General features: G+C 41.8%; 1 protein-coding gene across 13 annotated transcripts in view; it reads right to left on the bottom strand.

Annotated features, from left to right (window-relative positions):
- Positions 1-25,959, bottom strand: part of rbfox1 (RNA binding fox-1 homolog 1) — a 567,561-nt gene that overhangs the window by 83,036 nt on the left and 458,566 nt on the right. For 12 of the 13 annotated variants that reach the window (XR_007447797.1, XM_049560284.1, XM_049560291.1 and 9 more), the window contains one exon: positions 3,209-3,502. Coding sequence is in view for 12 of the 13 variants with exons in the window: in XM_049560284.1 (XP_049416241.1) it covers positions 3,209-3,502 (294 nt within the window). In the remaining variant the exon portion in view is untranslated. Of the gene's footprint in view, positions 1-3,208; positions 3,503-16,623; positions 16,691-25,959 lie in introns of those variants that run through there. The other variant, XM_049560281.1, reaches the window with a different exon arrangement.

Raw genomic sequence — 25,959 nt, 5'->3', positions numbered from 1 at the left:
AAAATGAATCCAACTTTTGAGTATTATCATGCAAAGGCCATTGCTGACTGTATGCTAACTTTGTTCGTCAAGTGTACTGCCGTTCTTACACCACATGCAATGTTTTCTTCCTGCACCACCTTGTTGGGTATGCTTGTTTTTGTTACTTAGTTGGCTACAAAATAAAAGTGTCCCCCAGCTTTTCAATGTATTTTTCATCACCAGCTCCTGGAGTATAACATGCCTCCCAGCGTAGAAGGACAATGGGCACTGTCATGTGTCCAGGTGGACTTTGCAAACTTTTAAGGCCTTTTTCTCAAAATTATGGCTCCGTGATTGTCAGCATGTTATATGACATATTTTGGTTAATATTTGCAGTACAAAAACAATAGTGACATCTTTAGAAATCTTAGAATTGCCTCTTCCAAATAAACTTGGATGATTATTTGTTTCACAAGGGCGATGGTGTACCCCCTTGTCCCTCCTCAATTAATGTACTGCATGTAGATATAAAACAGTTATACATAAGATGACTAAATATGATAGCATTTCTCAGTATCTATTGTTATTGTTGATTTCATGGTAATTTAGGGATGAAATTCACTGTTGGGGCAAACAGCTGAAGCATGCAGGAGTAGAAGACAGAGTGGACGTGGCTGAAAAAATGAGGAAAAGCAGAGAGAAATAAAGCAGCAAGAGGCAGGTTTGATGATGTGGGGGAAGGAGTGCTGCAGACAGACTGACTAAGAGGGAGAGCTGATGAGACTTCCAGATGTACAGTATGCCGTCTTGTTGCTGCCAACATGCTTTCTGTCTCTCATTCTTTCCTCTGGTGGAATTGCTTGGGGGTTGCAGCTAAGAAATCATCACACAGCATTCTCCATAGCCAGCACATAAACAAGACCTGCAAATCTGATGAAGCAGATTAGGAAAGTTTTGAAAGATGAAAAGGAGAGCTGGTAAAGTGATTTTCCAGATTTGCAACTCATTATGAAACTGTATCCACTTACATTATACTCAACAATGGGGCTGTGTTGCTTTTAGGTGGAGTCAAGTGTTGCTGTTATTTTTGTGATGTCTTTTCTCCCACTGCATCAAATTAAGATGGAGTTTAAACTCTCTGAACATTTCCCTTATAGCATGTAAATGAGGATGCCTGTGAATGTAGGTTCAACAGTCTGTTAACTCACTCATCCTGCTTCCTGGAACCTTGATTGACCAATGCTTCACTGTGTGTTGGATGGTTTGTGGTTATTTGACTATGTGCAAATTCTGTTTGGGACAATGCATCACAAAATCACAACATACACAGAACTGATAACGATCCTTCAAGGGTTATTCGGTGAATTAAAACCAGTCTTAAGCCTTTGTCAGGATAATTGGCAGTAAATGTAGCTAAAGCTAGATAGCTTGCAATTTTTTTTTTTCACCAGGGGTCTCCTGTCTGACTAGCATTTTCCAAGGCTCTGTCTGAAAGAAGGAGAATCAATTGTGGATTTTTAGGGTTTTTTTTGTTTTTTTTTTGTGGAGTTAAAGCACATTAGGCCAACCAAAGGATTGTGTGATGGTAGATATGTGATTTTAACATGATTTCAAAGGTGAGACTATCATTAAATACATCATGAACTGTCAAAAAAGTGATCTATTTAAGTGATATATGATTATTTAATATAATTTGGCAACCATGTTGTCTTGGGTCATTATGGCCATTAAGGGCAACATAATGACAGGATGTTTTTGTTTTTTGTATCAACTACCTGTAGGTAAGAGTAGCCATTAGTATCATTGTTCTTTTGGGAGGGGGGGTTTGTTACAAATATTCTGAAGGACCTTCAAGAAGTCTTGAGAATCACATCCCATACACAAAATCTCATCATATTAATAAAACCAGCCATAGAATCTCTTATCTCCAGGGAGTGACACGGTCCAGCCACCATGTACTTCCAGGTCAGACAGCCCTGATCCAGTTGTACAACCCTGTACCTCATGAATAAGTCCTAGAACCCTGAACCTCATGAATCCAGTCCTACATTCCTGTACCTCATGATCCAGTCCTACTTCAAATTTATTGTTTTTTATTGTTTTATTGTTTTTAAATTGTTTTAAAAACCATAAACAGTTATTTTAGTATTTATTTCCTGTTAATTATTTTATGTCCCTGTGTTGCTTTGTCTATTTATGTACAGCACTTTGTTTCAGCCGTGGCTGTTTTAAAGGGCTATATAAATAAAGTTGAGTTGAGTTGAGTTCAAAGTACCACATGATCTAGTCTTCCAACACTGTACAACATGACCAAGTCCTACAACCCTGTAACTCATGATCAAGTCTTACAATCCTGTACCTCATGAGCCAATCCTTTTCTCTGTACCCCATAATCCAGTCCAACAAGCCTATACCTCTTGATCCAGTCCTACAGCCCTGCACCTCATGATCCATTCCTTCAACCTTGTACCTCTTGATTCAGTCATACAACCCTGAACCTTGTGATCCAATCCTACAACCCTGTACCTCATGATCCAGTCCTACAACACTGTACCACATGATCCAGTCCTACAACTCTGAACTTCATGATCCAGTCCTACAACTCTGAACCTCATGTTTCAGTCCTACAACCCTGAACCTAATGATCCAGCCCTACAACACTGTACCACATGATCTAGTCCTACAACCCTAGACCTCATGATCCAATCTTAAAACCCTGTAATTTATGATCTAGTCTTACAACTCTGTACCTCATGATCCAGTCCTACAACGCTGAACCTTGTGATCTAATCAAACAACACTGAACCTCATGATCCAGTCCTACAACCCTGTAACTTATGATCTAGTCCTACAACCCTGTACCCCATGATCCAGTCTTACAACCCTGAACCTTGTGATCTAATCCTACAACCCTGAATCTCATGATCCAGTCCTACAACCCTGTACCACATGATCTGTTCCTACAGTACTGTATCACATGACCCAGTCCTACAACCCTGTACCTCATGATCCAGTCCTTTTCTCTCTACCTCATGATCCAGTCCTATAACCCTGTACCACACAAGCTAGTCCTACAACCCTGAACCTCATGATCAAGTCCTACAAGCCCATACACCTAGATAAGGAGGGCAGGTTTTAATTGTTTAAATCCCTAGTAAAAATACTAAAAATAAAGATAAGAAGAAGAAAAGGAAGAAAAGGGGAAAGGAGAAGGGCTTAAACATCAGCTTTTTCCAGGATGCCTTACTGTGGCTGTGCCGGTGACCGTCTGACTGCCAGAGTCTGTCCCGCTCTGCTCGCTGTGGCTCTGTGAGGACTGGTACATGTTGAGTGGGTGCTCACTGACGGAGGCCTGGACCCCGGTGTAGTCCTGTGGTGCTGCTGGGTGCTGGTGCGGATGTGGGTGGGAGTGTGGATGGGGATGGGGGTGTGAAGCTGTGAACTCGGCGGGAATGCCGTTCTGGGGAGGGGGGGCAAACTGGGCTGATGGGTAAGCCTGGGCCATGGATGGGTCCGGGGGTGCCGGTGTGTCCTGGTTACCCTGTATGGACAGAGAGAATTGCTTTTTAATTTACAGCAACATTTTTAAAGTTCCATCATTGGATATTTTGCTCACATTCCCCTGACATCACTACAGATTGCTTTTGAAAAATTCTATTACTGTATTTGTTTACCATGCTAGTGGCAGAGCTCCAGATATGGCTCCATGGTATGTAAATTATTTGGCCACTTTGGTCCAGACTGAAATGTCACCACAATGTTTCGACTTATTACTGTTAAATTGTGATTCAGCAATTATTATATAGACTGCTATTAGATTTGGTATAAACATTCCTCAGTCCTAGGTGATGTACACTAACAGCTTGCGTGTTCCCTCAAAATTTCAAAACTTTCACGACTTTGGTTTATAATACCTGCAAAACAAATGGCAGCTCCTCTTTTGTGATGGTACGCTAACATGCTAAACTAAGATGGAGAACATGCCTGCTAAACATCATTTAGTACAGTACAGCCTTATAGAGCTGATGGCTTTTTTTCTGGGGTTTTTGCCCCACAAGCTGCAGGCCAACAGATGATGGTCTGGTTGGTCTGTCTATCCATCACTCTGGCTATATCAAAATATCTATAGGATTGATCACAACGGAATTTGTTAAGAATGTTATTGGTCTCCAGACAATAGTCTCTTAAAGTCACCATCAGGCCAGAGTTTTCTACCTGAACGCAGTTTACTCTGTGACTACTCACTGCATTTTGAAGACTAATGGCAGTATTTATGTCAAGTTTTCTGTGGATATTAATGGTCTCTAGAGGATAAATTAATTAGTTTTTGTTAGACCCTGAATGTCAGCAAAAGAAACAGTCTAATGAGAAGATTATCAAGCACATACATGCTGGCAGCAGAGTGAACTTTTTCATTTTGGATACTTCCTTAGCTCTCCATTGGCTCAACCTTCAGACAAATTTCACATCATATGTACATGCAGCTGGCAAGACTAGAAATTATTATATACTGTATATATTCATCACTATCAACCTGTTGTCATATCCAGGTCACCATATACTTACATATATACTGACTCACATACTTATTAACATTTTGCTTTAAACTTTAGCATATCTATGTGATGCACAGCTGAAACGCATTGTATTTAAAGTTGGGAAACAGTTGCTATTAGGTTTAGGCAAAAGAACTACTTGGTTAGGTTTAGAAAAAAGATCACGTTGTGGGTTGAAATAAGTACATTTGTTTTGTAACATTACTTGATATATATGTCATTTGCTCTTAGCTTCAAGTATTGCCACATATGGGTTTTACATTGAAGTCACTTAAAAAACTGGTGCATGAGGGCGCCGGTAGCTTAGTGGATAGTGCCGGCGCCCCAAGTATAGAGGTGATGCCTCGCTACAACGGTCGTGACTCCGGCTTGTGACCCTTTGCTGAATGTCGTCCCCCCACTCTCTCTTTCCTCCTATTTTCCTCTGTCCTGTTCATTAAAGGCTAAAAGCCCAAAATAAAAATCTTAAAAAAAACAAAAAAAACAACTGGTGCGTCTCATAATATCAATCAATCAATCAATCAATCAATCATTTGTCACATGGAATTATACAAGGTACAACTCCAGTGAATGTGATCTCATTAGCACCCTTGACTGCACTGTAATTTAGGACCTCTTTAGCATCTTTTGCATTGGTGGCTTCTGCTTTGTAATTGTTGATGTTTTCTGGATGGTTTTGGTAATCCATGTTTGTGATTTTGAAATGATTTAATTGTCAACATATCCCAACCTCAGCGGCCATATGGTTGCTCCACCTGCATACAGGCAGCGACTCTGAGCTGCAGCCGGCTCTGCTTAGTGAAGTGATTCACTGCAGGAATTAGATAGTACCTCACAATCCCACCGACACAACAGTCCTAATTCACTGTAAGGCACACGCCTCCTCTGCTTCTCTCACCAGAGTCCTCTGTTCTGTCAGATTGGCATACAGAAAAAGAGTCATCTACCTGAATGGAACTGTCCAGGATTTAGCCAAGTATTAGTGAATCAAAGGATATTACAGTTTCTGGTATCTTGTTAGAAACTGACGCAGCACTGGGGGTCAGCTAGTTTATTATCCAGGGGGGTAATACAACTTAAACCCATGGAGGTACAGTATTTCACCTTAAATGCAGGTTGGCTAGACAAATGCCTATAAAATGTCTAGCAGGATGCTAGGTCAGCTGGTGCCCATCTTCTCCACCTTTCCTCGATGTTCACCCATGTTTACATTTAAAAACCTCAACCTGGCTAGCTAGCAGCTAGCTAGTTAGAAGTTGTCAGAAGGGGAGTTTACAGACTGGTGAGTTGATACCATGCCAATGAGTGACTCACAGCCACATGTCATCACCAGCTAACCACAAAAGCACCACCAAGACTTGCATAATAAACATAAGAGCCTAAATTTAGCACAAATTTAGTACAAATGTAGCACAAATTTAGCGGAGCCGACAGAGAGGCAACTGGAAGTGCCTGCACCTAATAATGTAAAAGGCTGTCTTTGGTAAAAAATATTGCACACCAAGCGGCTTCACAAAGCATCAGAATTTGACACCCTGGGAATGACAACAGGCTGTTCCAACCAACACTGTTGGATTGTGAATCCTCTTCATCATTAAGCCTATCTTGTTTAATCCTTAACTTTACCACATAATCTACAACACTACAGTTTTCAGGTTTAAAAGCATTAATTCATGGTAACTCACAATAGTCCTATTGTTTTCAGTGTCAATTATTAGCACACATTTACAGTACAGATTTATTTAGCATATATTTATATGTATGTAGAGTCTATTCTTCAATCACAGCCCCCTAACTTCTGACTATTTCTCCATGACAACACTGCTATCACACACCTACTTGCATACAACTGTGGTCCATGTCGAGGAAACCTACTCTGAGAGCTGTACTGTCTAATAGGAGCCAATTTATCCATCACTGAGAGACCAGGGTTATCCACATGATTATAGAGGGCACACATTGACTAAACAACACACACATTAATCAACTTGAAACAATGGCTAGCTGCTAGTGTACAATAAATACTATTTATTGAACTTGTGCAGGCCAAACTATATTTCATTTACTATAGATTAATCATAAAGAAAAGAAACATGTGTGTCCACATCACATAGGTTATGTGGGTTAATTTAGAAAGGTAATCAGGTACTTATAACATGATGAAGTCTGGAGGATTTGTTGGGATATGGAAGGTGCACCACATCTGGAAGTGGTCTGGCTCACATTTTGTGCAGTTTACCAACATTCTTAAGAAAACATCCACACAGCAAGTTGGAAGATGATCTAACTCCTCCTCTTCTTGCTATTTCACACTGTTTATCCAAAAGCTACAGACCAGTTCCTCCTTTCCTGAGGAAAAGTCAGCAGAGCTCATACAGATGCATCACTTTCGCAGACTTATGAGGGACCAGAGACAATGTTAGCCTAGTTAGTTAGTTAGTTAGTTAGTTCGTTAAACAGGCCTATTTAGAGCTGATCACTATGTGGCAAGAATCAAGAGTAATTGCCAAAAACTGATTACAGACCAGATGTCATTCCCAGATACAAATTTAGTGCTAATACTAAGTAAAAATGGCATCCTGGAAGTGATCTGGGTGGCACTGTGGTCTGATTGCCACTGGGTGTAAATGACATCTGTCCAGTTTAGGCATCACAAAGCTAAGATTTCCTCTGAAAATGAGTAGAGCCCACGCAGCATCCCCTTCACCTGGGACACACCATGTATTTTAATAAGTCCACCTCTCTAGTTTGCATATTAAGATAACAAGCACACTTAATAATACAGGTGTAAATGCAAAGGCCTGTGATTAGATTTCTTTAAGCAGATACACATTGAGAGTTAATACCAGTGTCTTGGTGTAGCAGGGCTTGTAAAAGTGCAACAGTGCATTTCCTCTGAACAAGATGTAGAGTGGAGCTGCTCTTCTTAGATACAAGGCCATATTTAAAAAAAACTATCGTTCATGGTCTAAAGTACATAGCGTAAGTGCATTCGGGGCATGTCCAATAACTTTTTCTAGTTAAACAGTTTATAATCTGGACACTAAGCAAGACGTAAGGGGTAAAGGGGATTCTGCAAATTGGAGAAGTGAGCAGTTTTCTGCTGAGAGTAGTGCAGTCAGAGCAGTAACGTTACTGTAGCAAAAGTTTTTGGGACATATAAGCAGCAAAACTAAAAACTGTAGTTGTGAACTTGACAGAGGAAACAGAACTAAACTTTTAGCTTCTGAAATAATCAAAGTTACACTGCTCCCCGTGTGTAAGTCTCTTAATGTGGAGTCAGATAGCAGCTCTGCAGCTCTGCTCTGATCTCATCAGAATGTCATTAATATTTTCCTCATTCCTGATGTATCATTTCACCCACCTGCAACCCAGACACATGTCCCTATGTGTAACAAGCAGAGTGTCCACTCGTTATGAACCCTCCAATGAAGGCACATCTTACTATCAGAATAATGAGCCCTTAAATAGCAGGAAAATACTTCACTTTATGCTGCCTCAAAAAACAATGTGCATGGCCACGTTTCATTTTTAGATCTAGAACGCTCATTTGGCGCACAGATGGTTGCAAGTACATTTGCTCTTTACACTACGTGGGTACCGGCTGTGAAAATGACAACTGTGTCGGTCTGAAACGAGCAATGACAGTTGTGCTGCACTGCCTGCCGCTCTGCACTGGGTGCAAGATAGGACCCACAAACTTCAGATACAGTTAAGGGAATAATGTCAGTATATGTCCCGTATTACGGTAATCACGTACAGAGGATATTTCCCAACCTACTCACAAACACCAAAATAGGCAAGTTGTGATGACCAGACAAAAACTACAGAACACCTCAGCAGTGACTATTTAGCTCAAAACAAACATAACAAAAAGTCTCAGTGAGAATTATGAGTTTTGGAAATGTGGTTTCAGCTGGCTGCAGCTGTGATTCACAAAAAAAAAAAATATAGTGGAGACATCCAAGTAAAAAAAAAAGAATGTGCCCTCAAAACACTTAGTGTGGTGTGTAAGTATGTGTGAGTGTGTATGTGAAAGAGGTTACTCCTGTGGGATATTTATATCTCAGCTATTACAGACAGAGAGAGAGAGAGGGAGAGAGAGAGAGAGAGGTGCAGCCATATGCAGGAAAAAGAAAGTGAGAGTGAGCGAGGGACAGAGAGAGAGAGAAAGGGATGCAGACAGTGAGTCTTGGCTAAATGCTCGGCTGTGTAATGAGAACCACATTTAGAAGGCTGAAATATGCTTCACGTGGCAGAGCACTGCACCCCCCCCCCCCCTCCCCCCCCCCCACACACACACACACACACACGCACGCACGCACGCACGCACGCACGCACACACACCAAACCAAACACAGGCAACTGAAGGAATACAATTAAAATTTAGAATAAGCTCACAGAGGGAAGGACTTTCTCTCCTTCTTCAGAGTAAACCCGTCACTCATTATGCTTCCCTGTGTTACTCTACTCTAAAACTACTTCACTATTTCTCAAAAGACAATTGTTGATTCTACTCAAATTTGTGTCGTATTTTAAATTTTAAATGCCTTGGCCCCTCATCCATAAACCGACCGTGTCTCTTACTTTTGTTAAAATCTTGACTTCCATAAGGTACTGTACTGTAGCTTTAAGTCATGCTCCATTTGTTCAGTGGGAATTTCTGTGAAAGACAGCGGAACACTTTGTCAGATGACATAAGTTATAATTTAGGTTGAATTGGGCTTTTATTTTTTGTGCTGACCGTTCAATGTAACATTGTAGTTACTTAAGTGACTGCTGAACTCTTGGAAATTTGCAACATCTTCAAAAATGGGTCCAACTGGAAAAGAAACACAAGCAATTAGATGACCAGGCAGGTTGGAAACAAACTATTTATTTGACCTGAAATGTTGTTAATAATCCCTCATTGAACAGTAAAAGTGTGTGCACAACTACAATACAGAAGGTCAAAGTTGAAGCAGGAAGTGAGTCTGTAAACAGGCAGTTTGGGTAGTAACTCTACGGTTGCATTTCTTTTCAGGTCAGGGTGTTTGTTTCCAACAAGTCTGATCATTTGATTGTCATGTTTCTTTCCATGTCTGACCTACTTCGACATGATGTTACCAGATCAGTTACTTTACTGTGTGCAATGTGAAAACTGCGTTGTTATAAGCAGTATTTTTCCTCTCAGGAAAAGTTTCAAGAAATGGCTAAAAGCTACCCATCTCTAGAACCACTGACTCTGGAGCCTTGCATTGCACATACCTTTCTTTGATAAGAGGGGGGGCTTCCCTGCTTCCTAACCCCCTTCATTTTGATTTCAACAACACTCCTGTAAAGTTTCATTACTCTATCTTGCAACGATTACACATTGACAAAATCTGCTCACAGACGGATGGGCGGGCAGACAGACAGATAGACATAGTACCCAAACTTTGGTAGCTTCTGCTACAATTTCTTATCACCTGGATCACATTTCACTATGATTACCAGCTGTTGCAACATTGTCGCAGCTGGTAATTATCTTATAAGAAAATTTGACATTTTTTTGGAAATATGCTAATTCACTTCTCTCTGACAGTGAGATGGGAGGGTTAGGCTAAACTTGGGTTAGAATAATAACTGGAAGCTGGGGAAAACACCCAACCCATTACAGACCAACACCAAAATGCATGCTTAGCAATCAGACCTGGCCTCTTACAGTGTAAAACACCTCACAGATGTACTGGGTGGATGTATACACTATTCTTTGTCAAGATATGTTCCAGCATGCATGCTGTTATGGTTTGCCAGACATTGTGTCAGTCTTACTCTCTAAATCCAAAGAAATGTTTTTCTTTAGAAAACTCTTGTGCAATACATCAAATGTCACCACATTCAAAATTCTAGAACTGGTCAACAGGAACTTTACCCTATACAAAATACAGTCAGAGCTATCTAGCTTAGTTAAAGTTCAGTAAATATCTGGGTTTGGCTTGAAATAAGTACTTTGTTAAGTTTTAGAGAACATGTTTTGCCATGGTTAACAGAACTGCTTGGGTAAGGTTAGGAATCAGAGATCAGAAAAATACTGTAGTCAAAATAATGGGTAGGAAAAAACAGAGTTATCCTGTGTCAAATTCTGACACTTCCCTGACCTACCCACCCACTCTCACCTCTCTACATGGTTTTGAGGATCTGATGTTACTTCTACCTTTTATCCAGACCAAAAAGTGTCATAACTCACATAGCTTTAGAGGTCATTGTCAGGTAAATGTAAGCACAGGTCGTTTTGGGCATTTGATCAAACAACATATGCCACTGTTTTTCTTGGGAGGGTAGTCTCATGCCGATATGAGCCAAATCAAGTGGGTGTCTTCATCCTGGCAGTCAGTTGTAGGTTTAATGCCAGTGTTTTGTCTGTGTGATGAAGTCTGTTTCCCCAACTAAGGCTGCACTCAGATTACAGGGCTTACTGATCAGTTCCAATTATTTCTCCAGATCCAATCTTTCTGTATAAACTTTGCACATTCATGTTCAAAGTGACCCATATCTGACATAAGTGTGAACAAATCTCTTCCCTGAAGTTCCTCATATGCATTAAAATAAAAGAATAAACAAGTGTGTTGGAATAACAAAAAAAAATCATATTTGCAAAACAGACATTTAGGGGAAAAACAATCAATGACATGGGTAAGCGTCATCTCCCAGATGATCCCTATAGTAGGGGGAACTGCCCACTGGTCCGACATCCCATTGTTCCGACCATATTAAACCCATTATTCCGAAGTCCCGTTGTTCCGAAATCATCACGATGCCCTGTGGTTAAGGTCTGGTTAGGTTTAGGCACAAAAACCACTTGGTTAGGGTCAGGAAAAGATCATGGTGTGGGTTAAAATGAAAAAGAAAGTGGCAAACACATAAGCCGTGAGCCTGCTTCGCCTCAAGCCTTTCCCAGCTGACCCAGAGCCGGTCGCGGCGCACCAACAAGGGAAAAATATGCCCGCCGGGAGCCATTCAGCACCGTGGACCGTCACACTAATGGGATGTCGGACCAATGGGCTGTTGGACCAATGACATGGACCCATAGCAGGAAGGTCAGATGATGTCATTCTGCATAGTACTAATGTCCTTCTGTCTGGGAGTGTGTGTTATGCCTGATTCACACTACACAACATTTCTGTCAGTTCTGACAGTCACTATGTCACATCAGGCGATTGTGGAGTCATAAAATCGTGCCGTGACTTGGCCGACAGACATGACACACTACACGATGGTCCATACTAATCATCCCCGTCTGTCATCACGTGTGTGATGTCATCGGGTTATTCTTGTCCTATTTTCATTACTTTTACTATTATTTCAGTCACTGTGTCTGTTCATGTGCCAGCCGACATGTTGTTGTAATAACGTAAAAAAGCACCAGCAGGTGGCGGGAGCTACCTTTGAAGTACCGTACGAAAACATGAAAGTCACTGAATCCTCCACAGCAAGTTCCTGCAAATGTTTCACAATAAAAGCCTATTTAGAAAATGAAGGGATTCTCTCAACCAAAGTTAGTGTTAGAAGTGTTGAGTTTGAAATGACAGCGCAATGCATTAACTTTATCAAGGCAATCAGGAGCGACTGAAAAGTAAAAATATAAAAATACAGAGTGAATAATAAATAACAGCCCATTTATAATGTAGTCTGTTTCAAATGAAGCTGGTACCCACTGCAGTTGTGGTAAGTTAAAGCCCCGCCTGTATTTTTTAATTGTATTACTCTATGTCCGTCTCCATTGTGTAGAAATAACATTGTTTGCTAGCTTGATGCTAATGGCAGTACTCACTGGGATGCTAAAGTGCCTCAGCTGTTTCACAACATCATCAATCATCATCAGTTTTTCCCTTTTTACTCTGTGATAACATCTCTACACATATCAAAAAGGCTGGGGTGTTGTTGTCATACAGTTGTCTGTCTGGCACTTTATCACTCTGGTCAAAGTGACGGATGTGATGGGAGAAACCGTGAACTACAAAATGAAAATCAAACATGCTAGACTTTCTGTTGGAAAGTCATGAGGCCCCCCAGACGTGGCGACGGTTGTCGTCTACTATGACACACTACACGAGATGAAATGATAGATTATTGCGTACAACATGTCGTTGTTCACAATCCGAGCCGACACCCTATAGAACAACAGTTTTCAAATGTTAGGATGTCCGGGGTTACAGTCCAACACATTCTCACTTAGATCTTGTCACATATAAACATTTGGTCATGGAATTTGTATGTCAAGATATGACATGTAAGCTACCCTGGGGGTGTGATGTTTTCGGGATGCCATGTCAAAGGAAATGTACAGTTTGCATAAAGTTTTTTTCAAAATAAACACACCACGTCTGAACAAACTTTTGTTGTTGTCATCACCAGGTTCCACTAAAGGATATTGGCAGCCACGTATCATGTCGACATAAGAGGACAGCTTTTTTCAGTTGCGTCTGACACTGGAAGTCACTGACCAACTTCAGAGTTAGACTGGGATGTACAGTCCAATATCTCTGCCGATGCCTCACAACAACGCTGTCATGGTTTGTGGGCAAGCTATCCCTGTCAGAAAGTATCACTGTATGATGAGTGATCAGTGCACCGAAGTTTGATGTGGAAAAAGCCATGCATGTATGGGTTAAAAATGAACTTTGATGTGAGCATTCTCACAGCAGTCACAAGGCCACAAGGCAGTGATCGGATATGTATCAGATTTAAGTACACATTTGAAAGTGGTCCAGATCTGATTGGAAAAAAAATGATTTCTGTGTTGACACTTCTCTGAAAAATTCAAACATCTGTATATCATGAAAGCAAAAAAAAAAAAGATTTTTAAAAGTGTTTCCTGTACAAGTTGGGATTAGGGTTGAGGTTCCATTGAAGTTTGAAGTCGCTGCAGAAGATGGTTGGTGTGAGGGCTTAATGAGTGAAGGTTAATGGGTTAATGTAGGGGGAAAACAAATCAATGAAAGACAGACTTTACCATAGCACTGGTAACAGACCACACTACAGTTCAGCAGGGGCACTTACTCAAACAACTGTAATGTTGGAGGATACCCACTTGATTTGTCCAACCTACACCTCGTTGAAGAAGTATTGACATTGCTTCTTCTCCGGCATCTATTTCTCTTGATTCTGTAAGTAAATACTATCTCTGGATGTTTACTTTCCATATTCTATGCCAAATCAGCACCAGCTAAGGCAACTCAACAAACTGAAACCATTGTGATTTTAGCAGAGTTAAGTGATTATTTTGAGAGCAGAGAAAAAACAAAGATCAGATGAAAAAACTACAGAACAGGTTCTTAAGTCACCATAACTTGGCCTCTAGAGATTCATGTTTTTGACTCTCTTGTTGTGACCTCAGCTGTCTAAAAACTACAGATACACTTGACCCCCAAGCTTGCTAATGGACATAAACACATTCTGTTTATCATCCAATTTTATAAGCATCCTGTTTATGTGTGTACACATGTAAACAACACAGCCTGATTTCAGAAACCTGGATAAGACCTTATCCCACTTACAAAACACCCAAATATGTTAGCGGAAGTTTTCCGAAAGAAACCAGGATACTGTTGCACGTATACACTTCATCCAGGTTATTGAGTGCTGATGACTACCTACACAGGCGTGGCTTCAGCCAAGTGATGTAACAGAAACACAAACAATGATGACAATAAAGAAATGGAGTTTTATCTTTTGGCCATGAAATATGCTCTGTAGTGTTCCTCTGGTGGTAGTGACAGTGACAGGTCAGTCCAGTCACCAGGAGAAAATGTTGGCATTGTGCATTTACGCAAACTATGAACGGGTTACATTTGTACATGTCATATGTATCACATCAACATTTCCAAAATTATGTAGTATGTGAGCTGGCTTTGTCATCGCAGGTTGCAGGGGATGAAGGATGATATGATTCTGGGTGCCTGCCGAGCAGCAGACCACTGCAGACAAGTGTTCAATACCAATAAACTACAAAAGCGAATGTGTTTTTGTTTCTAGTGGCTTTCCAACCCTCAGACATAGGTGTTTTTTAGTGACTGTTTCCCCTTGGTTTAGAGGTGATACTACCGATAGTAGTAAAAGTGGTGTTTTTTTACTGAGACATCGCTGCGTTTCCTGACAGGGGAGGATACTCCAACACATTCTGATCCCAGCTTGTCAGAATAACACCGCTTTGTCAGTAGACATTCACGTCTTAATATGAAGCACTGCGTATCCTCCTGTGTCTGTTGTTGACTTTCCGGGACGGCATATTCAACCCATTATCACACCAACCTCATCACATATTGACATTTGGTCATGGATTTTCCATGTCTAGAAACGATGTGCTAGGTACCCTGGATGTGTTGGTTGTTGACGTTTAGGGCAAGTCAAGTTCTGCCTTTTACATGCATTGTCTTTTTTCAAAATACGCTTCTGTTTTCATAGGAAGTTTATAGTTTGCATACAGTCTCTTTCAAAATAAATGCACTATGTTGGTACAATACCACAATTTTTTTTTCCTTTAACAACAAACACACATGGTTACGTTAAGCCAACACATGGACGTGGTTAGGTTTAGGCAACGTGGTTGGGTTTAGGAAACCCAATGTGGTTGGGTTTTGGAAAAAAAGAACAGGGTTTGGCTTTACAATCTTACAGGAAGAGAACACCGGCCTGCCCTGTGAAAGCCAGTGGTTGTTGGACCCGTCCACAACCCCTCCCGCCCACTATATTTGGACTTTCACGCCTTTACTTTCATTCTTGTCCCACCTTGTTTCCCCTTGACACCCTGGCACTATTAAACTATTACAGCGACCGGCCGTGTATCATGCTGACATGAAAGGACGGTGTCTGTTGCTGGAAGTCACTGACCAAGTGCCAGACTTTGACGACTTTGGAGTGAGACCAGGTTAGCATGTCAGTTTATGCTTGCATTGTGTCTTTTCAAAATACACTTCTGTTTTCACAGGAAATTAATAGTTTCTACTTGTAAGATGCATACAGTCTTTTTCAAAATACACTTACAATGAAGGTAAAACACCTATTTTTTGTATTTCCTTGTGCAACAAAAGTACTTGCTTAGGTTTGGGAACAAAAGCATTGATTCAGTTTCATGGTTTCACTTTGCATTCACACAGGAAGCAAACAGCAGGCTCTCAGGTGAAAGTCTGGGGTTTGTTGGATCCTTCCACCATCCCTTCCACCTGCCCTATGTACATCACCTGGTGGGGTGTATAGGGCTGACAAAGCAGAAGTATTTGACAAGTTGGCAATGAGTACAGGGCTGGATACTCATGTCCATGTAAACACAGTAGGATTTTGATTAATGTTTTCTTACAACTGGAACAGAACCTGGATGTTTTGGTTTCACTTTGACTAAACTTTGGGGCGTTTCGTCCCCAAATTTTAACAATGGAGTCTTGCTAGGAAGGGATCCCCTTGTGACCGATATGAACAGGGGGAATGACTACAGCAATGTAACTCTCTAAAGATGCATACATTTGAGTATCGTACTGACTTGAAAAAACTGAACCTATTTTCTAAGCTCATTTACAACACAGTACAATACACCAAATAACATTGGTTTCATTTAGTACATGTTCCCTTACAAATAAAATAAACAATATTTCTCATTCTCCTTCCCTACTTCCTATTCCCTGACTCTCTTTTCCTCTCACTGCTGAACAAACCTTTTTCAGCTCGCAGGGTTTCTTGGTTTCATTTCCAAAACAAAGCTGCAGCTCCCCTCTCTCTCTCTCTCTCTCTCTCTCTCTCTCTCTCTCTCTCTCTCATGCGCACATTTATCGACTCTTGCTAGCACCTACCATGGATGAAGATGAAAATGAGGCAGAGGAAAGAGATACAAACCGACACACACATAAGCAGAGCACGCAGCCCTGCGAACCTACATGTACCGTATATAGTCACAATCATAATTGCACACACTCATAAGCGCACATACAACACACAAAAGGAGCATGCAGCATGTTGCCTTCTGCAGTCACAGCACAAACAGCGTGGAGCAAGAGAGGGAGTGTAGAGAGGGACAATGAGAAGAGAGAGAGAGAGAGAGAGAGAGAGAGAGAGAGAGAGGTGGAAGAAAAACAGTGTGTATTCTCAGAAGTACCTGCTCTACCATCTTGCCTTTGCCTTCCTCCATGCACATCCAGCTACGCTGTAAAGTCCAGCCCGCCAGTGACTGCCTACAGCTAGCATCAATTATGGATGGCTTTGTGTGTGTGTGTGTGTGTGTGTGTGTGTGTGTGTGTGTGTGGTGGGGGAATGAGCAGAAGGAGGAGGAGGAGGAGGAGGAGGTGCCACTGTGAATGAAAGTAGCATTCCCCAAAAATGTTTTCACCACTCTCTTGTCTTTCCTTTCTCACAATCCTTCCCCTCTCCTTTATTTCTTATACTTGTCTCTCTGTTTCCTGCCTTTTGTTATGTTTTGATTTCATTGGCACTGTTAAACTATATGGCCAAAAGTAAACACCCTGCCTACATATTTTTGTGTCTCTTTGGTCTGGGTCTGTTTTCCCAGGTTTAGCTCCATGAAGAGAAATATTAAGGCTGCAGCACATAAAATTTTAGACCACATCATGCCTCCAGCTTTGTGGCAACAGTTTGTCCCTTTTCATATTTCACCATGACAGTACCCCTGTGCACAAAGCCAGCTCCATAAAGGAATGCTTCAAGTTTGGTGCAGAAGAATTCAACTGGTGGCACAGAACCCTGAATTCAACCCGTCTAACACCTTAAAAACAAACTGGACTGTGAGCTAGACCAGCTTTGTCATTGATTTTGGCATCAGACACTTGACACCAAAAGCCATTTTTCACGGCAGTATGATACACTGCCGGGCGGTGTTAGTATGTTATGCAGCCAGACGTGACCTTTCGCAGTGTTATGATACTCTGCCAGTTGGCTGGACGGCACCTGTCACAGCAGTACGATGCACTGCACTGCACTACACCGCAGTAACAACGTAATGTAAGGAGCTGGAAGATCCCTCTAGGGTCCAAAAAGCCCCGGACTTTCACCCAAGAGCCTGGTGTTCACTTCCTGTATGAATGCAGAGCCAAACCATGAAGGCCATTCCACTTGATATCAGTGCCCACCATCAATAAAGGCTTGTAGAAAAGAGCTTGTTGTATCGCAAAAAACAAAGTGTGACACATTGTATGAACTAGCTTGTTTCAAGCATAATGTGAAGAGTTCATAAAATGATGAACCCCTTACATATTGTTTATTTTATTGTGAGGGTATATGGAAATACTGACCTAATGATCTGAAGTAATAGGTCATGTCTTTTTTTTACTTTAATGTGTATGTTACTGTTAAGTATGCAAACAGTCATTTCTTGTACATAGGCCTAGATACACCATCTCCCTTGTTAGCAAAATCATCAAAATGCATCCCCCTTGTCAACTCGCAGTCCCTCTGCATTCCCCGGTTTCAGACGCGGACACCATCCTATCTGGACCCAGACCTGTAACTGATATATTATTGAGATTATTAGATTTTGACAACATGTTTCTTTTTAACTGGCGCCGCATTTGTAGCACTGTTTTAGGAAACTCACAGACCAATTGACCTATGGATAAGCCATGCCCCCCTCCACTCACTCGGACAAACTATCAACATTCAGTGACCGGCGCGATGGCAGGTGTCACATTAAACGGCATTTCACAGGAGGCAACTGGTGATTTTTGGGGACATAACGATCAGATGTCATTGAGAAGTAACCAAAAGGGCCTAAACTACGCATTGGAGGGATATATTCATCATTTTATTGTTGAGAAGGTCGATGAAAAGCTTAAATTACAAGCCAAATTTACAGGTCACAGTGTACGCTTGTGAATCACATCTCGTTGCCGTCGCCATAAAAGACAACAAGATAAAGTGCCACTGAAGTTAAGGTTTTTGGCTCAGAATATGAGAAAAGGATAACGACCTTTTTACCATCTTTACCAAGAATGTCTCTCTGTTAGTTTGGTGCGACAGTATTTACACTGAATCATTCAGCGTTTGCCAACCTTTGTTGTCTCTGCAATTATAGATAAGCTAATGAAGCTAAGCTCCAGAAGTTAACGTTAGCTTAACTAGAGCCCTTTAGACAACAGCTAACAATGTATGATCACCAAAGTACAAAACTAGAACAAAACAGGCTAATGAACTCCCAGCAGTGACATGATGAACAATGCAGGTAGGAGCTAACATTAGGCTAACTTTAGCTAACGTTAGCTAGAGATGTTAAAGATAACTTTATAATTCTTTCCAGGGTAAAAAATACACCTCATCGCCCAGCCTCCCAGAATACCTTGTGTCAGAGTTGCATGTACCCCATGCACACCGTTTGACCATTTATAAACTTCAAATCTCCAAAAAAGCTCATAAAACTGAACAAAACTGACTTTCTGTAATGCATTTCAATGAACGTCCAGGTAGAGAATGTCCGAGTGTATGGGAATGGTTATACGCACTGTGATTGGCTCATCGCGTTTGAGGGCGGGACTTAGCCATAGGTCAATTGCATACATTGGGCTCTAGTTTCACAGACCGGGTGAGGCGAGGGCACAGCCAGGGTCCAAAACTAACACTCGCCACTCGCCAATTACGGGTAGATTTTGTCTCTGGCTGGTAAATTTTTAAGACGACTCGCCACTCTGGCAAGTTATTTTTTTACCAGCGGAAAATGCATTTTTTGTTACTGTAGAACGGTGCTGGTATTGGCTGGTTTCCTGGCAGAGTAATGTGTATTTCAGGCAGAGACGATCTTTGGTCAAGTAATGCCAGGGCTACACTGCATGCAGAAGCGCTGTGAATAGCCTCGGAGCGCCAAGAAGCAAAGCCAGTTTCCTTGCGGTGCCCATGTTAACCAATTGTGTCATCCACACCAGCCGCGGAGCTGCCCTGCAGTGATCGTTTTGGCGTCTTGTCTATTTTCTGCGCGAGCCGCGAGTGAATGTGTCAAGCCGGGCAGTTACCCATGATGGAAAAACAGCCCCAAATGTGATGGCGACAACAGCTGGGAGCAGAACTGCTTGTCGACCGGCGTGGAGAAATGCGTGTCTGATGTGAATGGGCTCGTGCGAGAATTTTGGTGCGCTGCAATCGCTGCCCAAACGTACCTGAACAGCCGAGCACACACGGATGTGTTGTGTCAGAGGAGAAACGAGCCATTCACATTTCTCTCTTTGTGGCAGGTAACCATCCACAAACCTCACCGCACTTTAGGGACTGTTCTTTACTTATGAAGGGACTGTTCTTTACTTGTATGTTAATCAGTTGGTGCAGTTTCACTTAAGTAAAAAAAAATGACTGAACAACTTTCAGTTGTATTGGAGTAATATTTGACCAAGAGCATCTTTACTTTCACTCAAGTCTTGTCGTTGAATACTTTGTCCACCACTGGTCAGACATTCATGTTTATATGGGGTAGGCCCTGCTGTTGCAGTCTGGTCGAGCTAAAATCTTATGTCTCAACTGTCCAAAGGGGACTGAAGTCAGTGATTCATGTAAAATTCCTTAATGAGAGACTTTTTGCACTGTAGTAAGAATACTACAGAATTTATTAACCCAAATATTACACTTAACTGTTGAAACAGTTATTCATATTTTAGCATACATTATTACTAATATTAGTGCACACTATTAACATATTGATTGAGAATCACATACAAGACCCAGATGACATGCTAAATAATACTGATAGCAAATTACAACACTTAAAAGCAATTTTTATTTGGTTGGCTGGTAAAATATCTGCCTGCCTGGCAAAAAATTTCACTTACCAGCCAGCCTGGCTGGTAAGTGAAAAAGTTAGTTTTGGACCCTGGGCGCAGCACACCTGCGCTTCGCCAACTGGGTGTGGCCAGGCGGATTTTGCAAGTTTGGCACACCGTGCGCCTGGCACAGCTTCACACTCTTTCCCACCTCTGTCCCTCCTACCTGCGCAAGTCGGAAAGAGGGAGGAGAGAAGGCGTGGAGTGGGTTTTACACACATCCCACCAATCAAATGAGCCCCTCTCCTCGCCCTTAAATGCGCCACGCGAAGGTGTAATGAGAGTTTACTCAATTCGCCATGGCAGAAGAGAGCAGCAGCGTCAGACGGCCAAACTTCTGATGTTTTGGTCCGGGAGGTCCAAGCTCACAGTGTGCGAATATACGGAACTGCGAGCAGACCTCCATGGGCTGATGATGCAAAGGTAGCCTGGGAGGAGGTCACCATAAGTGTAAATCAATGTTGCGTTTCTCTCGTGCGCGCGCTCTCTCTTTCTCTCTCGCAGTCTCACTCTGTTTCTTTTCTTTTGACTTTTCTAAGATGACAGATGCTGAATATATACTCCCTATCTGATGCTGTGGCTGTTTGTGGTTGGCTGAGAGGGATGTGAACTCATTAGTTTGCAGCTGTGTTAATCAAATCAGGTTGGGTTTCCATTACGCGTGCCAAACGTGCCAAACGGTGCCAATCCCCTTTGATCTGACATCAGATGTGACGGGACAGTCGATATAGAGATACATTTATGTGCTGATTGCAGATAGTTGTATTTGTTTGCCACCCTGCGCTGCGCCAGGAAACTAGAGCCCATAAAATCATCTCACCTGATGCTCCTCAGCCAATCAAACACATCGGACATTTTGCTAAACATTGCGACTTCAGTGAGTGACATAAACATATATGAGAGAGATAAGATGAGAGACAATGGTTGGAGAAATAAGTGAGTCAAAGAAAAGTAATTTCACATGCCATTTTCTTAAGAGAGTAAAGTGGACAGTGAAAACAGAGCTTTCCAATGAATGAATGACTTTATTTCAACCAAAACATAAAATAAAAACAAAACATCAACATACATGCACCAAAAGGAGTTGGAAGAAGTGCACACTTATAAAATCCTTCCCCCCTCTCACGACTCATCTCTCATTTAAAATTAAAATTGTCAACAACTATGCCAAACTTATTAACAACTGTAAATAAAAAACAATTTTAGATATCAAATATGCGGGCAGCACGGTGGTGTGGTGGTTAGCACTCTCGCCTCACAGCAAGAGGGTTGCCGGTTCGATCCCGGGCGTGGGAGCCCTTCTGTGCGGAGTTTGCATGTTCTCCCCGTGTCAGCGTGGGTTCTCTCCGGGCACTCCGGCTTCCTCCCACAGTCCAAAGACATGCAGATTGGGGACTAGGCTAATTGGTAACTCTAAATTGTCCGTAGGTGTGAATGTGAGCGTGAATGGTTGTCTGTCTCTATGTGTCAGCCCTGCGATAGTCTGGCGACCTGTCCAGGGTGTACCCTGCCTCTCGCCTGATGTAGCTGGGATAGGCTCCAGCCCCCCCGCGACCCTCAAGAGGATGAAACGGTTAGAAGATGAATGAATGAATGAATGAATATCAAATATGCAAACCCTATCTCAACTTTATTTACATTCCAAATAACACCATAACATAACCAACATGTTTTGTAATATGTGTAATGTATATAAATTGCTTTAATAGGTGTTACCCCAGACCTCCACACAGTAATTAAGATGTGGTAAAATGAGTGAGCAGTAGATATTGAATTATGGCCCAGTATGTGCCTTGATTTTCCCATAACTGCAATGCACCTTGTCAGCTTGGATTGAATGGGACTTTTTGAGGTTTCCAGCCGATTTCGTGATCGAGTATCACTCCCAGAAATGTATTTTCACACACTTTTTTTCTATATTAACACCAGCTATCTTAATTTGCACTTGCATATCAAGTTTTTGGATTTCCAAATAATAACATATTGGTTTATGTCAAACCATCTTTTCAAATGATTCATTTCTGTTGTGATCTCCTTCAAAAACAGCTGTAAATCCTCTCCAGAGCATAAAATAGTGGTATCATCCCCATGTAAAACAAATTTTAATGTTTTTGACTTTAGACTAGGTTTTTAATGTGTAAGAGACAATTTTGGTTCCAATACTGACCCCTGGCGGACATCACAGGTAATGTTACAACATGATGATTTATATTACCTATTTGAACAATTTGCTGCCTGTTTAATATCACTAACCAATTTAGTGCTATTCCCCTAATGCCATTTTTTTCTTTTTTTTCTATTAATCACGAATGTTCACACTCTTTCATGTTCGTTCTCATTAGCAGTTCAAAACCAGTATATCTCATCATATGTTCCCAGAACCTGGAGATTATTAAAAGCAGCAGTGTGAAGGAAACAAAGCACCAAGCATCTTCTAAGCAAACAAATCCAGTGAAATCCAAACTTAGGGCAAAGAAAATCAAATATTTTTATATCAATCAATCAATCAATCAACCCCTTGTTTATAATTAACAGTGCCTACTGAATGTGGTGCATTTCAGCAGTTGAGAAACTGTTGTCATCATATAGCCAGGATAGCAAAGGCATGACCTGCCTTAAGGCCCGAACATACTCGGGCGTACTATAAATAGAGTGGACTCCACGAGGAATGTCCACAGTCATTCGGGCTTTCACAGTCGAGTTGTAGTTTCCTTTAAAAATGTCCGTGAAAAATCCCCGCAATGTGAAAAATACATGCCAAGCAGTCACTGGTGCGCGGAGCGGAGTCTGCTCGGTCATAAAATCTGAGCTTTGCGCATACAGGGCTTGCGGACATCCGCTCTGAGTCTGCGCGGACCTCCGCGGAGATCCGCGTACGTTCTGCTCGAGTATGTTCGGGCCTGTGATTGGCTTACCCTGATATTCTTAACAAGACCCGAACCAATCTCACTCCTCATGCCAAAACCTTACCAATCCAACCAACGAAGGCAACAAGTACTGGCCAGGGTGGGTCATGCCTTCACCATCCTAGGCAAAAAACATTGTCTATTTGAGTGCGTCTGTCAGGCTTTACTGGGACATTACACTTAAATTCAGGGCTTGACATTAGCGCCCGTCTACCTTCTAAATGTGGCTAGAATTCGGCAGTGGTGTTTAACACAGTCATTCTTACTAGCCACTTTTGTGGGTGGCATACAGATGCACATGGCATATAGATTGAAGCACATAATACCAACCCAAAATTCCCCACCACAAGTTCCGGAACCAAACTCTTTATTCCTTTAAGCTACACAAATGAAATAACCTGACACTTCTCATACAACCAACAGCAGAATAAAACATAAGACAACATGGAGCTGTCAACATAACAACAACATAAACATAGTCAACAACATAAACTGCACAGTGGATGAAACCACAAACAGACTTCACAATTTATACACCACCTTGCATACTCACCTGACTATTTGTCAATCTGTGATTCTCTCTGCAAAGTCCTACTCAACCTGCCCTATGTTCAACTTCTCTGCTCGCTCATTTTCAAAGTATTACATCAATATATTCAGTCCATGTAATCTCTATGCACCTGGGTCACTCAACATCATAGCTGTGTTTGCCTTTAATCACTTATTTTGCTCGTCTGGTGGAGCATTACTGTAAATAAGTAATGAATTAAAGGGGTTCTATGTGAAATTCAGTGAATGAGTTATCTGGACCTGGTTGTCAACATGGAGGTGGTTGAGCCGGCACGTAGCAGCTAGTGGTGCTAACGCCATAAACAACCTTTTACATCAGCAACAGTGCTGACTGAGCTAATGGTGTTAACCAGGGGAAATCAGACGATGGGCTCTTTGCTTCTGTGACACTGCTGTCCCGATTTCAGCAGTAACCACCTTAGCAGCACTTAGTGCAAAGTGGTGACAATGAGCTAGCCAGTGGGATACACACATGCACTAACATGCACGTGTGGCTGGACCAGCTTACCACAACAAACCACAGAGAAGCTCAGATTAGAACATCCAAAGAGTTAGTGTGACTTCATTCTCTGCCCAGGACACCATTACTCTATTACATCTTTACATAGCAAATAGTGGTTTGCTGCTATATTAATGCTCTGAATGTCGCAAATGCTGAGGTACAATGATGCTAACCATCACTCATAAGAATGTGATCCTTAATTTGATTGCATTGTTGTGCATTTGTACAGTTAACTAAAACACTAGCCCGGGCCCACAGGTGTGAACCCTGTTCTACACTCCTCCTGACCCTAAAATTATCATTCATTCATTCATTCATTCATTCATCCATTCATCCATCTTCTAAACGCTTCATCCTCTTGAGGGTCGCGGGGGGGCTGGAGCCTATTCCAGCTGACATCGGGCGAGAGGCAGGGTACACCCTGGACAGGTCGCCAGACTATCGCAGGGCTGACACATAGAGACAAACAACCATTCACGCTCACATTCACACCTACGGACAATTTAGAGTTATCAATTAACCTAGTCCCCAATCTGCATGTCTTTGGACTGTGGGAGGAAGCCGGAGTGCCCGGAGAGAACCCACGCTGACACGGGGAGAACATGCAAACTCCGCACAGAAGGGCTCCCACACCCAGGATCGAACCGGCAACCCTCTTGCTGTGAGGCGAGAGTGCTAACCACCACACCACCGTGCCGCCCCCTAAAATTATCAATTAAAAAATAAAATAACAATGAGCGCAAGTACACAAAAAATATCCACCTCTGCCCGATAGCAGATGAATTCCCTGGGAAAAATCAAGGACTGTCACATATGACATTAGAGACCTTTTTATAAACAGACATAGGGATTACTAACTCATCCTTTAACAACCACCTGTTATCACGTGACTAAGTCCAACATTAAGGTCACATGATGACACCTGAGCCATCCATTGGCTGATAAGGACAGTGGTTCTAAGGTCAACAAAAGCTAGGGAGTAGATTAGTAAATTCTGACATATTTATGTTGGTAAGTCAAATAAAGTTTGATGTCTTTTACAGGATTAAGACCAAGAAAATAAGTTATATTCACAAAGCTTTACATTTCTTTTTTTTAATTTCCCAGCACAAATGATTTGCCAAATATCCAGATTTTAAAACATCAAATCCTGCCAAAATCAAGCAGTAAAGATAATCCTAATTTACCTTTCCCATCAAATAAATCAACTTAATTCATGCTTCATTTTCTGTCCCTATTGATAATGACAATCATTTCAGTGTCTGGTCCATGGCCTCCACCTCCCCCATGTAGGCTAATGCCTCTCTCTTTGTGAAATACTGGATACATCTGTCTCAGCTTCTCTGTGGTTCTGTGGCTTTCATAGAAAGGCCTATCAGTCAACTATGAATCACAGAGCAGAGAAAGAAAGACATGAGACACACACACAAAAACATGGCCTTCTAACTGTTTGATCACACAGGCACACAGAGAGACAGAGAGTGTGTGAGGAAGGAGATGCTGGCGGGATGTGGACGAAGTTCCGGCCAGATGTGAGGGTGTGTGTGTGTGTGTGTGTGTGTGTGTGTGTGTGTGTGTGTGTGTTTCCTGGTCATGTAGTTGACAGATGGTTTGGGATTTAAGGCAGGGTGTGACCATAGCAACACTAGACATGATGAACACACACGCACGAGCACACGCACACTCAATCAGAACTCGAGACC

Source organism: Epinephelus fuscoguttatus, linkage group LG19 (genome assembly GCF_011397635.1).
Source record: "Epinephelus fuscoguttatus linkage group LG19, E.fuscoguttatus.final_Chr_v1".
NCBI classification, from domain to species: domain Eukaryota; kingdom Metazoa; phylum Chordata; class Actinopteri; order Perciformes; family Serranidae; genus Epinephelus; species Epinephelus fuscoguttatus.
This window is presented reverse-complemented; position numbering and strand designations above follow the sequence as displayed.